The sequence below is a fragment of the Euprymna scolopes genome, chromosome 32 (genome assembly GCF_053919585.1).
Source record: "Euprymna scolopes isolate OS-2025 chromosome 32, ASM5391958v1, whole genome shotgun sequence".
Taxonomy (NCBI): Eukaryota; Metazoa; Mollusca; class Cephalopoda; order Sepiida; family Sepiolidae; genus Euprymna; species Euprymna scolopes.
The window spans coordinates 70,511,337-70,530,001 of NC_136513.1; the positions used below are offsets into that span (position 1 = coordinate 70,511,337).

The 18,665-nt window shown below is 32.0% G+C and overlaps 1 protein-coding gene and 1 pseudogene across 1 annotated transcript; one reads left to right on the plus strand and one right to left on the minus strand.

Moving 5' to 3' along the window:
• Positions 1-2,708: 2,708 nt before the first annotated feature.
• Positions 2,709-2,936, minus strand: LOC145256579 (U2 spliceosomal RNA; annotated as a pseudogene).
• Positions 2,937-14,409: 11,473 nt separating this feature from the next.
• Positions 14,410-15,615, plus strand: LOC145256113 (uncharacterized). The gene has a single exon (XM_080114698.1). It carries the CDS (start codon positions 14,544-14,546, stop codon positions 15,591-15,593), a length of 1,050 nt encoding a protein of 349 aa, XP_079970824.1. The 5' UTR covers positions 14,410-14,543; the 3' UTR covers positions 15,594-15,615.
• The last annotated feature ends 3,050 nt before the right edge of the window (positions 15,616-18,665 follow it).

Genomic DNA, 18,665 nt, shown 5'->3' on the forward strand with positions numbered 1-18,665 from the left:
TTTTTTCTCCCATTAATAAAATAGCTACAAATTATCAATGTTAATAGAAATTGTTCCTATTTACAATGCCTCCCCACGGGACAGAGTTAGACACCAGGGTCGTTTTTTTTAACGTGGAGAAAAAGTACAAAAATAAAAAAAATTGTCTCAGTCGTGAAGGACTGCTCCTTCGTCGAAAGAGAACAAGAAATGGAAGTGCAGCATCTGAAGAACAGCTACTACACTTTGATCTTGACCAATTAACAAAATAAAACAAAAACAACCTACTTCGTCGTCTTTGTAATACGTTTTAAATTATTTTTAAAAAATATGGATACTTTATATACAGATATGGATTGAAAATGTATCATATAAAACATATATCATATTGTAATGAAAATATTTTTTTCATAGGAGTCACCACTTATCAAGGCCGGAGACCACTCGGGAATAAGGGTTATATAGAGTACAGTAGTCAATGCGATAATATTGTAGTAATCGTTAGTAATGGAAATTCGGTAAATTGGATTACTTAAGGGTGCGGTTCATCAAGAATTTGTTTATGCTGGACTTGAAGACAATATATATTATGTAAGCTATTCATCATATCATACTTGTAATTAGTGCTAAAGTTATAGTTTGTTTAATCATGTTTAATGTGTATCTGTTGTTCCTAAATTCTATCATTTGACATTTTCCCGAGTACCAGGGACAAAGCAAATTTTAAAAATATTAGGAACGAAATAATGGATTTATTTTTATTTTTGTTCTTGATGAAACTTTTTGCAATTTATGTTAAAAATATAAGAAATTATTCGAACTTTTGAATATTGTTGATTTGCTATTGCTGACTGTAGCCGTGAAAATGACTATTTCATCCGCTTTTATAATTTATGAAATCCGTGAAAAGTATCTTCTTCTCTCCCTGTCTCTCTCTCTTTCCCTCTCTCTCTCTCTCTCTCTATTATCTCTACTACTTTCTAAATATTTATTTATTTGTATTATTTTCTATATATCTCTATGTATCTATTTCTGTATCTATTTATATCTATCTATATTTCTCTCTCTCCTCCCTCCCTCTCTGTTTTATGCAGCTCTCAAGGTTTCAACCCGCATGTCCTTCTTCAGTAGCCTGCTCCTGTTTTCCAAAATCTTATTATTCTGCTGGAAGAGAGGGCCGTCCCTTTACCTCGACAATCAACTACCTAAGGTTGCCAATAGCAACACTTGATTACGTAAGTCTGACAGACGGCAGACTTACAAATGTTCCCCAACCCATACGCTCGTCTGTTGCGACCTCTTAACTGTTTACAATATTTGCTGTCCCCCATCGCAGACATTCGTCTTTGTTGTAAAAAAGAACGTTTCTGTCTTTAGAAAAAAGTAGAAAGAAACTCATACCCATTAAAAAGGAAAGAAAGCAAAAAGGAAAAAGAAAGCAGCCTCGCGCAAAACATCTTCATGATATTTATTTAAAGAAGTATAAAGAACCTTTTTTATTTTTTAAAAGAATGAATGAAGGACAATTTCTTTCAAGGAAATGTAAAAAGAAATGCATAAACAAAAGAAAGGATGGAAAGAAGATCATCTTCTATAAATCAGTAGATGTGTGTGTGTCTGTCTGTTTGTAAATATTTAACCGATAAACTCTTAAACTACTGCTCATATGACAATGACATTAACAGGAAATAGTAATCATACACCAAGGATTGTTTAAAACGAACAAAATCTTTGTTTGGATGAATGAATAACGGGTACAGACATATATTGAAATGCAGACTGTTCATTTTAACTTGTCAACATATTTTACTTCTTTCTGCGCATGTCCGAATTCAATTCGTTTCTTCATGTCTTTCAATATTAAATCTCTCTTAACTATCTCTCAATAGCTACATCGGTAGGAGACGCGGCTTGAACGCTGAATGTTTTGGTTTCAATTCAAACTTATGACACCCAACTCATTTTTATTTTAACCTTTGAAATCAGTACTATATATTAGGTACAGTTTAATATAGACTTAGCTCTATAATAATAAATACGAAATCTGCATGAATTAAAATATATTCAAGTGTATTTTTCGACCCGGCAAAGCCAAGCGCCCCTCCCTTCTACCCCCAATAATCGCATGTAAAATATGGTTTTATTTAAAGAGAGACAGAAAGAAATGAATTTTTGTTTTCAAGAAACGTTTTTCCTTTTTCTTTCTTCGGGGAAATCTAGAAGACAAACATAAACGAAAAAAGAGAGAACTAAAATGAAACGAAAGATAGAGATAATCTCGTCTAAAAACATAGTTTTATTTAAATAAATAAACAAAAATATTGTCAAAATATAATTTTAATATTTTTAAGAGTAATATAAGAATAATCCTTTGTTTTTAAAAGTCAACATAGAGAAAGAATAGACGAAAGAAATTAATTATATAAAACTTAAAACAAAAGCAGTGATAAGAAAAAGAAGGAATAGACAGTAAAAATTGTCTTCGCCACAATCACTTTTCTCGATTAATGGAAAAAAGGAACTCCAGTTTATTTCGAGAAAACGAAAGGTTACTGAACAAGGCCAATAGCCATTAGTCGCGTGCTCTTGTGAATGTAGCATTGACATGAAATTCTTAAAGATAAACTAAAATGACCGAAAAATGGGCTAAAATGACTTAAATAAATAAAAAGTAAATGACTTAGAATGACTTTAATGAACTTAAGGATGTATTGAATGACCTTAAGAATAATTTGAATGCTTAACAAATAACTGGAATTCTTCGAAAACAACTTGAATAATCTGGAGAATGACTTGAATGGCTTTGAGACTGACTGGTTGTAAAGTGGGTGATCATTTTACATTAAATTAATACAGAAAAGTGATCCCCCACTTTATATCACAAAGTTACAAAGGTACAGCATGTAGTAAGAACAGATACTACACTTTGATCTTGGCCAAAAGGCCCAGAAAAGGGTATTTATTTGCTCCCCCACCGAGCAAATTAGGCACAAGGCCGATTTTTAATGTGAGGAGTGAAGGGGAAATGGGAACCAACTCCCCGGGGAGTAGGGTAGCTGGATAGTGACAATTGGTATGAAGGGTTGCCCCTACATTGACCAATGTCTTATATGTGGGGCTTCCCCTACATATGGTCTTTGGTAGCAGTATCTGCCGGAACAGATACTACACTTTGATCTTCATATTTAATTTATTCCGTTTAAAGAAAAAATTACAATTAAAAAAATTTCAATATAAAATTAACAAATTTTTAAAAAATAAAATCTTCAAAAGACAAAACAAATTTAGGCACAAGGCCCTATAAGATCTGGGGAGGAGAGTGTTGCAGGGTCTTTGTAACTAAAGTAAAAATTTGAGTCTTTGGCGACTTTACTCTTGACTGGTAACATTTACCACCTCATTCACTCTGTGGACTCTAAACTAACTAATGAAAACCCCAGCGTTTTTGCAAGAAAGGATATATACACAATTTCTCTGTGTGTGTGTGTGTGTGTGTGTGTGTGTGTGTGTGTGTGTGTGTGTGTGTGTGTGTGTGTGTGTGTGTGTGTGTACAATTTTTTTTTTTTTATCTTGGCCAAAAGGCTAAGGAAGGCTTAAAAAACTAAGAACAGCATCTATTAACAACAGACCTTTGATCTTAACCAAAAAGGCCAAGCACAAAAGTGTTACGGACAGACCGACCGAGAGACCGACCGACCGACCGAGAGACCGACCGACGGAGTGACTTATAGAGTCGCTTGCACGCGGCTAAAAATAAAAACAACTCGTAATTTGTTTAACGGCACATCAACCCTACCGATCATTTCAGCCATACAATATATTTTATAAAATAATAATTTTTGTTAAGTTATCGAATATTAATTTTTGGTTTCTTCTTTAGAAGCAAGACGGCGATGCAGATACATGTAAACAGAAGATGAAAGTGATTGATGAATGAAAGGAATAGGAATAAGACATGATGATGATGATGATGATGATGATGATGATGATGAAGAAGAAGAAGAAGAAGAAGAAGAAGAAGAAGAAGAAGAAGGAAAGGGCATGGAAGATTAAAAACAAAAAATTACAAATCTGGGGACAAGATCAGGGGCAGGGACAAAAGTGGCTAGGACAGAATGTGTGCATCGATGGGATGAACAACGAACGAATAACCGACTTAAGAGGCAAGAGATGAAAAAAGGAATAAGGGTTCAACATTTTGACCCTGCAGCGTTACGGGACGGACGACTAGGAAGAGGGATGCATTATGGGCATTTTGCACCACCACTGATGTCATTATCAGAACATAAAAAGACTACCATCCCATCCCACTATTTCTCTTCAGCGTCCAACCTCTTCCCATCTTCCTTCTCTCCTAATGATGATGATCATCATCATTATTATCATTCTCCTCTTCATCATCTTCTCATTCTTTCTCCCATTTACACACACACACACACACACACACACACACACAAACATGCGCACACACACATAAACACACACACACATATACATAAACACACTTCTACACATTGTATTTTGTCAACAATCTTGTATTATTTATTGACTAGTGCACAAGCGAATCTAAAACATTTTAAATCCCGTAAATACTTTCGGGCGTCCGTTATATTTAGACTTAAATAAGTGGTGACATCGAAAACCTTTTGTTTTATTTCGTTCGCACAAATTTAAAACTTATACAGAAAATGAAATAATCTTTTAGTTGTTGTATGTTTGACAACTGTTTTTATATTCTTCAATGGAAAATATGAATTGTTACGTTTAACACTATTCATGTGTTTCCGTCGTAATTGCAAGTCGCCCGCACAGAACTGCATATGTTTTGGTTCTATTTCTTTTAGTTGGGGGGGGGGTAACAGCGAAATACATTATTATCATGCTAATTAACATTTAACATTTAACAATCCAACATGAAAATCGGTATGTCTAAATTAAAGTTTGCTATGTCAACTTAAATGCTATTTAGGTCCAACACTTAAAATCTTATACATAACTTTATATGTTAGATACTGTTGTCGCCTATGAAATCGGATATATTGGGCTCAATTCCAGTAAGAATTATTAAATTCACTTACAATGTATTACGTTTGAGGAAGGTATGAACACACTTTCCAATACATCAATCAAAATGACTTGTTTCATGAAGTATGTTTCGGCATTTAACATTTGAAATAGTAGATCTGTGTTAAAATTTATATTTGCGTCTGTCTGTTTACGTTAGATAATGAGAACTTTCATATTTGCTGTTTATTGTTATTGAATAGCAATAGTTCAAAGTTTCAAGTGTCCGGTGCAGATGGGAACAAATATAAATCATCTGAGAATAGGAAGTCGGTTAACAATGTTTCGATACATCAGGAAAATAAATGTTGATTCATCTAGATTTAATATAAATGGGTCGACCGTAGTTGGGAACGACCTAACGGAACCCTTTTTATTAGCTACTACATTGAGACATAGTAATATAGATATAGTAGACGTATTGTGTTTGCTTTTATAAATAAGTAAATATTTATTTTTTTTTCTTTAAATAAGCTTTTTTATTATTATAGTAATTTTTTATCTGTATTAATTTTTAACGTTTCAGGGGAATATATGTGAACAAAAAATTCCTGACAAACCGCCCCCTTAAGTAAGACACTCTATCAAAACCCCCAATACTAATGATTACTACAATACTATCTCATTGATTACTGTACACGCAATAACTCTTATCCCTGAGTAGCCTTCGGGCCTTGATAAGTGGTGACCCCCATGCTAAAATTAAAAAAGAAAGAACAATTTTTTTAAAAATGTTTTAGCTTAAAACAAAGTTTTCCCTGGTGTATCAAAGAATATTTTGATCTGTTTATTTATAACTAGCCTGGTTGCCTGGCGTTGCTCGGGTGTTTGGAGGTGTGGGTTGAGCAAGAAAACAAGGTTGTAGTAGGCAGGCAGGCTCGAAACCGTGACGCGAAGGCGGAAAAGAAAGTGGAAGTGTGTGTAAGGTTGAGAAAAAAAAAAAAAGAAAATTGCGAGCGCAAAAAAAAAGTAGGAGTAGTAATCAGGCTCGAACCCATAAAGCGATAGGGAAAAAGAAGTGAAAACAACCGACCTTACCGATGTGCCTACCGTGGGTGTGACATCACGAGCGGTCGAAATAACGCCTTTTATGCTACGCCATTGACGCGAGATTTGAATAACTTGCAAAAAATATCAGCGAAAAAAACGACCCTCCTTGTAGAAAACTGCCCAGTTGAGGGTGAAGGAATTAATGTTTTTGGTCAATTTTTTTATATTTGTCGTTCCAAGAGTCGGCTTCAAAACGATGCCGATCACGTGAAAATCCATCACTTTGTCGAAAGTTTTAGGCTATACAAATATACATACATACATTTATATATTAGTAACTCAAATTTTCGACCGAAACCGATTAAAAATCAACAGGTGAGATTTATATAAAAGATGTATACTTATTATTAACTAACTACACAAACCATGTAAGTTCTCTCATTACCATGGATATATTTATATTTAAACATATTTTAGTGAACAAAAAACAACAAATCTTGTGGACGTACACGCGAAAAAATGTGTAAATGAAAGTTATGCTGGAAAAATACAGTAGCCGTATTTATAAACAAGTAGGTGCTAGCACTACAAAAACAAAGACAACAAAATCGATAGCTGAAATTCATAAAAATGACGCTGATGTTCTTTTTCAACAGTTTTCACTTCGTCGTTTCATCTGTACGATGTAACTTGTTATAACTTGTTTGTATTACTTCGGTATTTATGCAGAGAAGATACTAAAATAATAACATTATTATTTAGAAACCTATTCTAAGCATGGGGGACGGTGTTTTCTAACTATTCTGTACTTTCACCTTACAATTTAATAAACAAAAGATGCTATAAAACTTGAATTAAAAATACAATGAAATAACACAGTACCTTCTCTGCGTAATCACCAGTACTTCTTGTAAAAACATGGTTTTAGCAGATAAAAATATGTTAGGAGAAATTCATTTCAATAAATAATTTACGTGATTGAAATAAGGATTTCATTTATTTATTTGGTGTAAACAAGCTTTATTAAAAGAAAACCGAGTTTATATCTTGGTTCTTCCATTTCGCTTGAGATTTCATTCTGTTTTAAACCCTTTTGTATATGCAATATATATATATATATATATATATATATATATATATATATATATATACATATTAAAATGATGAGAAAGAATTGAACCATATTCGAATGTTATAAAATAAACATGTCGATTAAAAGAAATCACGAAATGTAATACAATCAAAGAAAAAGTGAACCATATTCGGATGTTTTATATTAAATAAGTCGATTAAAAAAAAAAAGAAAAATATCACGAAATGTAATAAAACCCGAAGCGCTTTTCGTCCAACAGACTGTCTAAGGATATACGTCTGACAGAAAGAACAGAAACTTTTTTCTTTTGTAGAATTGTAATAGTAAGCGAAAGGGTGTAGAAACGAAAAAAAAAAAAAAAAAATCTTAGATGAAATGTGTCCCGCCAAATAGTTCCAACTGTAACCGAATATTTCTCTACTTGCACAAAGTATGGAGGCTAAAACTGATGACAATATATATATATATATATATATATATATATATATATATATATATATATATATATATATAAGTGAACGTGTCTGTGTGGGTGTCTGTGTACATTTCTCTACGCAATAACTTTGTCAATTTTTAGTCTACAGACTTGAAATTTGCTATACAGGGTACTGAGATTTGGGAAAATCGATGTGATCGGTTTTTGGACAGAAATTTGGCGATTAAGGGGTCAAAGTTCAACGATTTGACCTTTGAGAACTGGACCAAACTCCTCCGATAATTTTGGGTCTACGCACTTGAAATTTAGATATAGGTTCCTTGGACATGGATCAAACTTAATAACTTGATTTGAGCCTAAAACAACAAATTTTAACGGGTAATAATAGGGGTCGAAGTTTTAAAAAATTGACCTCTGCGGTCTCTTCCAAATTACTCAGACAATTTCTGGTCTAAATATTTGAAATTTTACATAAAGGGTATTCAGAGATAAGGCAAGCTTTTTCATCAGTTTGGGTCGAAAATTTTTAGTTACCAATATATAAATGTATGTATGTATGTATGTATGTATGTATGTATGTATGTTTGCATGTCTGTCTTAAACTTTCAATAGATCCGATGGATTTTACCAAGATCAGTATCGTTTTAAAGTTCGACCTTTCATACGACAAATATCGAGCTATTGGCTAAAAACATTAATATCTTCCCCTTCAACTAGGCACTTTTCTACAGGGGGGGTCACTTTTTTCGTCGATAATTTTTAAAGTTATCCTCTCCTTTAGATTGTCTAGCCTTACTTTTAAAAAATGTCGCTTCCGATTTGACGGTGGTCGTAACAGCATAAACGTTAGGTTTTACCCCGTTCTTTTCCTCCTTTGTGAACCTGCCTTCCTATTACCACTTTTTCTTTTTGCTCAACATACACATCCAAACACCCAGGCAACGCCGGACTGAAATGCTAGTATGTATAAAAGTGAAAGTGTCTGTGTGTGTGTGTGTCTGTGTGTTTGTTTCTGTGTGTGTACATTTCCCTACGCAACAACTCTGTCAATTTTAAGCCTACAGATTCGAAATTTGATATACAGGGTACTGAGATTTGGAAAAGTCGATGTGGTTGGTTTTTGGCCAGAAATTTGGCTGTTAAGGGGTCAAAGTTCAACGATTTGTCCTTTGATAACTCTACCAAACTCCTCCTACAATTTTGGGTCCAAACACGTGAAATTTTAGATATAGATTCCTTGGACATGGATCTAACTTAATAACTTTATTTGAGCTCTAAACAATAAATTTTAATGGGTCATAATAGGGGTCAAAGTAAAAAAAATTGACTTTTTTTTTGCTCAGCATACACTTCCAAACACCCGGGCAACGCCGGGCTGAAATGCTAGTATATATATATCAAAGTGAAAGTGTCTGTGTACATTTCCCTACGCAATAACTCTGTCAATTTTAAGCCTACGGATTCGAAGTTTTATATACAGGGTACTGAGATTTGGGAAAATTGATGTGATTGATTTTCGGATAGAAATTTGGCGATTAAGGGGTCAAAATTCAACGATTTATCCTTTGATAACTCTACCAAACTCCTCCTACAATTTTGGATCCAAACACGTGAAATTTTAGATATAGATTCCTTGGACATGGATCTAACTTAATAACTTTATTTGAGCCCTAAACAATAAATTTTAAGGGGTCATAGTAGGGGTCAAAGTTTAAAAAAATTGACCTTTTTTTTTTTTTTTGCTCAGCATACACCTCAAAACACTCGGGCAACGTAGGGCTGAAATGTTAGTATATATATATATATATATATATATATGTGTGTGTGTGTGTGTGTGTGTGTGTGTGTGTGTGTGTGTGTGTGTGTGTGTGTGTGTGTGTGTGTGTGTGTCTGTGTCTGTGTGTAATATATATATATATATATATTACACAGACACACACACAGACACACACACACAGACACACACACACACATATATATATATATTACACACACACACACACACACATATATATATATATATATATATATAATTGTTTAATGCTCTAGAATTTTACAGTGGTATGTAATGTACAAGTATCGCCAATGTTGAATTATATCGAAAGGATTCGTCAGATGCGCTATAAATATTATTTTGACACTGTTACGTATGTACTCACAAATACTAATAAATTTACAGAATTTTATGGTTTGTTCTTAAAATGAAAATGGTATTTTATGTGAAAACTAGTCAACGTCTATTTTATTAGTAAAAAGCATAAGCATGCTTTATTAGTTTGTTTTAGGACAAAAGTCGTGGTTCTCAGATTGAGAGAAATCATTTAAAAAAATGAAATGCATTTTTAAAATATACATTTATAAAAGTAATTTATAAAATTCGAGGAAATATTGGCTTTTATAAAAAGAAAAAAATGAGAAAAACGGTCATAAATGTAAGCATGTTATTAGTAGCTAAAATTCTGTAAAAGTATTGTAAAATCTTTTATTATCAAAAGTCTGATTTTTCGAGAGATTTTGCTAACTAGAACTTCAGGCATGACGTCATTTTTCAGTGAAAGGGCCTGAATTTATATTTACGTCCGTCTGTTTACGTTTATTAATGAGAACTTTCATATTTGTGGTTTATATGTTGGATAGCAATAGTTCAAAGTTTCAATTGTCCGGTGCAGATGGGAGCAAGAACAAATATAAATCATCTGAGAATAGGAAGTCGGTTAACAATGATACTTAAGTTGTTGAATAAGTATTAATATGCACATGCCAGTTGTATGTGTTCGACTTTTTGCTCTGTATCGCCATCTGCTGCTCAGAGCATTTGAACAAAAAAAAAATAGAAATACATTTAAGAAACTAACAGCGGGATTTTTCTAAGATTTAAACTTTTTTAGTTTTTAAAACCTTGTAATTGTTGTCGTTAAAACAGCAAATAACGGGAAATAAAAGTTGATGTTTGGTCAAGTTGGGATATAGTTTCAAAATGGAAACGCTTATCAGCGTCCGTTGTGTAGGAAGCCGTTCATATTATTTTACAAATGCATATTTTTTTACTTATTTATAGTCTTGTTCCAGATAAGCTAAACTGTACAGTTTCTTTGGGCAAACAATGCAGTGTTTGCTTGGGCCGAAAGATTTAAATAATATCTCGCTCGTTTAGATAAGTTACTACTTTAAATGTGAAATCTGCTTGCACTGCTAATTATCCAAAGAAAATGGACACCGTTCAAGGCTTTTTTGACTTTTAATTTATTTACTTAAGTGGAGTTTACTTATTTTTATCAGCTTAATCTTTAGACACTTTTTCGAATATCGATTATAAATTTTGTTTTTTTTAAACACAGACATAGAAATATACGTAAAATGTGTAGATAAAACCGGGAAAAGTAAAATACAGACTGCAAACATTGACTAACTGCTAAGAAAATATCATAGTATCAAATCTTACCGCCTGTTCACAATGAAAGATATTCGTTTTACCTGTCAATGTGATAATGTCGTCGGCAAACGGGCAAATAACTCATGTTCATGTAACGTCATAGATGACCGGTACAGGGTTGGTTCCTTGCTTTATCCATTTTGTGGTCGGCGCATGTTTATTTAGTTAGTGGTTTATTTATTTACTAGCGTGGAAATTCCACGGTTCTTTCTAAAGCAATCTGTAAAATATATATCTTTCTATTTCCTTGCCTCTTCACGAAGACAGAGATTGACACAAAGTAGGGAAAATTTAACTCCCTTTCCAAAAATGGCGTTCTATATTGGAGCAAAATAAAAATTGCCTCATACAAGAAATTCTCCTTCACTGACCGGGAACAGAAAAGACTAAATGTAGTATCAGAACAGACGCTACATTTTAATCGTAGACAAAAGGGAATTCTGCTATATTATTATTGACGGGGATTTGTTATTTCAAAATATATATTATTATATATATTTTTTGAAATAACAAATCTCCGTCAAGACTATTAAAAAAAATGACTTTATTCTTCGGTAAAAAATAATATTTATTTATTTATTTTATGTAAAGAATATTTATAATCTTTACATAAAATAAATAAATAAATAGATATTTTTTTCAGCCAAGAAATCGCAATTCTTTTTCTTAATTGAAACGCAAGCAATTTTGTCCTTAAGAGAAAATTTACAAGTGTACATATCAATAATCAGCAGGCCGCCCGGCGTTGTCCAGTCGTAAGATACGCTTAAATATGATATTTTAATTCATACAGATTACGTATTTATTATTATAGAGACAATTCTCTATCGATTATTATATTCAATATAGTATATTCAAAATAGTAGTTAGATCAATATATATATATATATATATATATATATATATATATATATATGCATGACTAGGTTACCATCAGCTAGAATTGAAACCAAAGCATACAACTCTACCCTCATTTCCTTAGCCTTCGAGCCTCACCCATATATATATATATATATAATATATATATATATATATATATATATATATATATATATATATACGTGTATATATATACATATATATATATATATATGAGCGTGGCTCGAAAATTAAGGAATATATATATATATATATATATATATATATATATATATATATATATATATATATATGAGCGTGGCTCGAAAGCTAAGGAATATATATATATACATATATATATATATATATATATATATATATATATATATACATACACACATATATATATATATATATATATATATATATACATACACACCCACATTCACTTGTCATCCTTTTTTAAAATATGGACTCGCTCGATTTTCAAGTGAGAGCTACGGAGTTTCATACTTATATAGATATGCTAATGGAGGTCCATATTTTTACGTTATCATCTGTGAATTCCATCAAAATCCCTTAACCAGTGACATTAAAATGCACGAACAAAATGAATTGAAACTTCTATATTTTATTATAAGACGTGACTTTTATCGAATGTTCTCAAAAGATTGTCAAAATAAATGGTACCCATAAATAACAGTATTACTACTGCTGACCATTGAAACAGCGCAAATGTATCGGTGTATGTGTTAGCATTTTAATATGTGAGCCTGACTTTTAAAATAGTTAAATTTGTGTAACAAACAGAAAATTCGCCATCTTTATGTGAATAAACATTAACACAATATACCTGATAGATGAATGTATCGATCGGAACTTTTTAGATGAGGATTGATAATTTAGATTGTTTGCATTATTCGGACTATTGTTCTCATCTTGGCTGTTACTCCCACAATGTTTCAGTCGATGTAAACTTTCAGGTGAATCTTTCTTTTTAACTTCTGAATCTTTGTCGAACTCTGCAATCTATACGGAATTTTCAACTGAATCATTCATTTAATCCATGGCGATACATTGTTCTCATTCCGTCAACCACGGTCGAATAAAAGTGTTAAGTAATTTTCATTTGATCTTTTTTTTTTTTTTAGTATTTCCTAAGGTACTCAATGATTTTATCTGTCGAATAAAAAAATGAGTCACATGGTAGGTGGCATTTTAATTCTTACTACCGAAGAATATCGAAGGTATCATCGGCCAAAACGTTTTTAGAATAGCATCAAAGGTAAGAACAATAGTCCGAAAAATCCAAATAAAACATTAATATATTTTCTCAAACAAGCTACACCTTAGCGTGCATATATATATATATATATATATATATATATATATATATATATAAAGTTATCAACAAATTCATAGTTTTGTTTAACTGCTCGATCCAGAATTTAATCCTGCTAAAAATCCCTTCTCTTTTTCGAAGGGAGGGGATTCTATCCCCTAATACACTTATTCGTAAGAGAGTGCCAGTTTGAACATATGGGCTTTCCCTACATTAGAAATCGATCTTATCTCTAACATTGTGTTCAAAGAGAGTTCATTGAATGGGGGACGGATTTATATATGCGCTATGGATATTTGTGTTGTGCGCATGCGTAAGTATTTGTGTAAATTCATCACCGGAAGAAATCGTTAACGGTATATCATTGCAATCAAAATTTCATTTATTCTGAATAATACGAATAGAAAAACGAATCGAATGTATATATATATATATATGTGTGTGTGTGTGTGTGTGTGTGTATGTGTGTGTGTGTGCGTATGTGTGTGCGTGTGTGTGTGCATGTATATATGCATATATACATTTATATATGTGCCTATATATGTATACACATAAGTATATATATGTACATACATACATATATACATACGATTATATACACACACACACACACACACACACACACACACGTATCGTCTTCCTAAATTACATAGGCTTTCTGGTAGAAGGAGGACGTTGAAGAAATTTTTCTTCCTCTTTTTTACTTCCTTTTTCTTTTATTCCATCTTTTTACATGCTGTCATTAAAACGTAATATTTATTCCTTTCCAATGGTATCCATGTATATATAATAGGCTATGTGGAAATTCAAACGGATACTAATCGATTATATTTTGCATATAAAAGGATATGACAATCTCATCCAGTATTTAAGTTATTACTTTGTCATATAACTTACCTCAAAATGTATAAACGACACGGCTAGTGTCATTCCAACAACTGAGCATTGAGACACTTGATTATTATTATTATTATTATTATCATCATCATCATCATCATCATCATCATCTACTCACTAGGAGTTCCTAAACGCTTTGTTATCAGTGACCTTTTACGAGGAATAGCAAGCATTTCCTAGAGTCTGCGTGGCAAGCAATTCGCTGTAAGAGTTATGTTCAAAGCTATAACGAAAGACATCAGAATTAAAAAAAAATGAAACCTAGGTGAAAGGCCTTCAATTATGACGTCATGAAGAAGTGTTAATTGAGTATAAAACTCGTTTAACTCTAGAGTAAACAGAAGTGGAATCTGCTTTCTTATTTCCGATCTACTTTGGAGGTGTTATCTTTACGAACAACTTACTTCAACCAACTGGAATCATTTGAGCGACGAGCAAACAAAGTTATGCAATGATTCGTGTGTGTCTAAAACCGAACTCATTGTTTCGAAATATTTTCCTAGTTTCTCTTCTCATTCAAACTTTTATAATTCTTTCAATAATCTTGACTCGAAAGGATTTCATGAACGAATACAATAACTATACCTTTATTGAATATCAACTCAAGGAGGGCACAGAATTGATCTACAGTTACCGTTATAAAAAGTACCCCGATGACCTCCACTTTCCCATACTCAAAGATGTAATCAGCATCAATCGCGATAACATTGGAATCGACCCGAAGCAAATAGGTATGAAATACCCGGAATCTGAAAATTTCAAGCAGGTTGTTATGTACCATTTTCAGCCGATTATAACGGGCGAGGAAAGGACACTTCTGCTATTCACCTTCCAAACGTTTATCAACATATGTCGACGCTATAAACTAACGTATTTTCTTACATACGGTAGTCTACTCGGATCTTACAGGCACCATGGAATCGTACCTTGGGATGATGACATCGATGTTTTCATGAACGAAACTGAAAAAAGAAAAGTGATTCTCACCCTTGGGAATGTCCCGGGATTTGAATTATCTCACCTTCAAAATTATCAGTGGAAATTTTACCCCAGATTTTATAACACGCTTTTGGGTTTTAAACATCGATGGCCGTTTGTGGATATCTTTTTTTTCGGCGAGAATAATACTCATGTTTGGGATAATACATCGACTAGTTCCGTTGTTGATCCTGTCGAAGTGTACAGGAAGAGTGAAATATTCCCGCTGGTGAGTAGACCTTTTGAAGGACTCCTTTTGTTAGCGCCGTGTAATGTGCACACCATCATGAAGGTTATGTTTACCGAACATGACTGGTGTGAGAGTAACCGCTACTGGCATAAGTTGGAAAAACGTTCACCGCGACCAGGGAAGGTACTGTGTGCCGAATTGTACTTTTTATATCCGTTTGTCTTCCGTTCGTCCAAAGGAAATAGCAGCGTTATTGTGGAGCAACTCCAACTAAGAGGTCGAACAATGAAAACTTACGAATTTAAAAACCAATGTGAAACGTTAAAATATTAGAACAATTAATGAAGTCTTAAAAAAAAAAGAATAGATTAAAGAAAAAAATGTAATAATTATAATTGTGTTTTAATTTCCGATATATATATATATATGTGTATGTATGTATGTATGTATGTATGTATGTATGTATGTATGTATGTATGTATGTATGTATGCAGTTTATTTTATTGTGTTTACAAATATTCATATTAGATTTTTGCGAATTACTATTCTTACATTGAATGTTATTTCACGATGTTTCGGTCGACATTCTTTAAATATGTCCGATCAAACTCGGGAATCTGCACGGAATTTCAAACAGAACCCTTTATTTAATCTACAGGGGTAGCATGCTCTCGTTTCGTCAAGCCATGATCGGATAAAGTAATTCGCAAGTGTAATCTAAGTATCGCCCTCACTGAGAATTGAACCTTCAATTTTCAGTAGAGTGTCACTTATAACTGAATTCTATCAAATACATTATCCGTTACACCACGGCTCCAGATTCCCTAGTCCGACATAAAGATTCCCGAGTTCGGCAAAATGCACCTGAATATGGTTGGAGGTTACATCGACCGAAAGTGAAAATAACACTCGATATGAGAAAAGTAGTCCGAATATTCCAACTCATATGAATTAGCAATGTTCATCTTAAAAATTCAGAACCATGACTGTCAAATCTTGTTTGGGTTGTTGTTGTTGCTGTTGTTGTTGTTGTTGTTGTTGTTGTTGTGTGTGTGAGAGAGAGAGAGAGAGAGGGGGGGAGAGAGAGGGGAGAGAGCGAGAAAGAGATATTCGCCTACCATTATGCAATATTATAATTATGAACCCGAATTAATCATTAATTATTGGTATACTAACTTTGTTGAAAATAGATTCGTTAGGTTAAAAAATGCATCCGAGATAATATTAATGGCACAGACAAAAGAAAACCGATATTTCGGTCGAGAACCAGACCTTAATCTATTTTAGAAAATCACTCTAGGTTGGAATTGGAGATGCGTCTGTGCTATTGTGTTAACTAGTTTGTTTACATGATTATCTATTAATACCATATACTAAGCGTACAATTTGCTATGAGTGCATCTCCGGTTTTAAACCCCCCCTCTCCCTCTCTCTCTGTCTCTCTTTCGCTCTTTGTATCTCTCTTTCTTTCACTTAGACAAACACGCGCGTTCGCACACACACACATACACACACACATACACACACATTAGTGATGGGGCGATTCCAATATTTTCCCCGATTCCGATGTAATTACCGATTCCGATTCTGATTTTTGTTAATCTCTAAAAATTTAGATACTGAGTTTTTATTTTATTATTTTCCAAGTATTGTATAAAAAAATGTAACATTTAAATATATTTTGGCGAACGTAAAAAAAAAACTTTATGCATTAAGTGTTAAATCAATGTTCATTCTTTTATCATGAAAATCAACAATTGCAAAAGAAAGTATACATATGCAAAATAAACGAATAAAAATAAATTGAAAGAATCGTTTTAGGCATCAGAAGATAAGGGTTGTTTTTCCGAATTCGATACTCCGGTTATTCCGATTCCCTATTCAGATAAATCGTCCCAACACTAATACAAGGTGGCGCAGAGGCTTTTTACGATTATATTTTTTCAGTAAACAAAATTTTGGTTTATGTAAAATTATTTCTTATACGTGATTTAAATAAAATTCTAATGTTAAATAAATAAAAAAAAATAAGGTACACTAATTTACAAATATATATATATATATATATATATATATATATATATATATAAAAATTACAATAAGTTTACCAAGGTAATCAAAATGGTAAAAGCTCAATAAAACCGAAAAAGAAATAGAGCTAATAATATATATATATATATATATATATATATATATATATATATATATATATATATATATACATGAGCAAATGGTTAATAAAACATGTTAAAAACACTTTAAAAAGGAGTGAAATACATATTTAATTTAATTTTTAAAAGGAAGCACAAAATAAGTGGATAGTCCGCGGAGTTTTGAAGAAATACTTTCCTTCTCATCAGAGGGTAGGATTAAGCAAAATGCGGGATCGGATTTTGCTTGCAAAAGTATTTGATGAAACCATAAGTTATACATCTTACTTGGTAACAGCAAGCAAAATCCGATCCCGCATTTTGCTAAATCCTACCATCTGATGAGAAGGAAAGTATTTCTTCGAAACTCCGCGGATTAAGGACTATCCATTTAAATTGGTGCTTCTTTTTTAAAATTAAATATGTTTTAAAAACTCTTTTTTAAAGTGTTTTTAACATGTTTTATTAACTACTTGTTCTTATTATAAGCTCTATTTCCTATTTGGTTTTATCGAGCTTTTACATCTGGTTGATATTACTTTATTAATATTAACTCTCCAATATTTATAATATACTTAAGTCTTGCCATCTTGGATTATTTTGGTAAACTTAACTGTAATACTTATTTTATATATATATATATATATATATATATATATATATATATATATTTATATATATATATATATATATATATATATATATATATATATATATAAGGGAGTAGTCATTTAATATACATCTTTCTTTCGTTGGAATTTATTAACCCATTTTATATATATATATATATATATATATATATATATATATACATATATATATATATATATATATATATATATATATATTCAGAATAATGAAATACAATAAATCTATTGGCATGCAAATCCAGTGATTATCGGTCTTACAAAATATTATTGGATGTAATATTTTATAAAAGACTATCCCAGCTAAATAAAATTGCTCAATGTACTAGATAGAGCAAATAAATCATAATTTAGGAATTTAAAAATTGTGATTTGAAAAAGTTAAATTTCAAATATAGAAATTTTATTGTACGCAAGACAAAGAATACAGTATAGTAAAATATATTTTCTTAACCCATGAGTTTTCGATGTTTATACATCTCCTCGGAGGAAAAATATTAGCAAATATTATAAAAGGTTTGCACCTGGTTTGCTAAAGGTAATAAACATAGAAAATTAAGTTAAATGTTTTAAAGGTTTTTAAATCATTTTACTGCATAGAATAAGGG

Bases quoted from the DNA above. Each gene is read 5' to 3' on its own strand.
- LOC145256113 (XM_080114698.1), top strand. From the start codon at position 14,544: ATGATTCGTGTGTGTCTAAAACCGAACTCATTGTTTCGAAATATTTTC.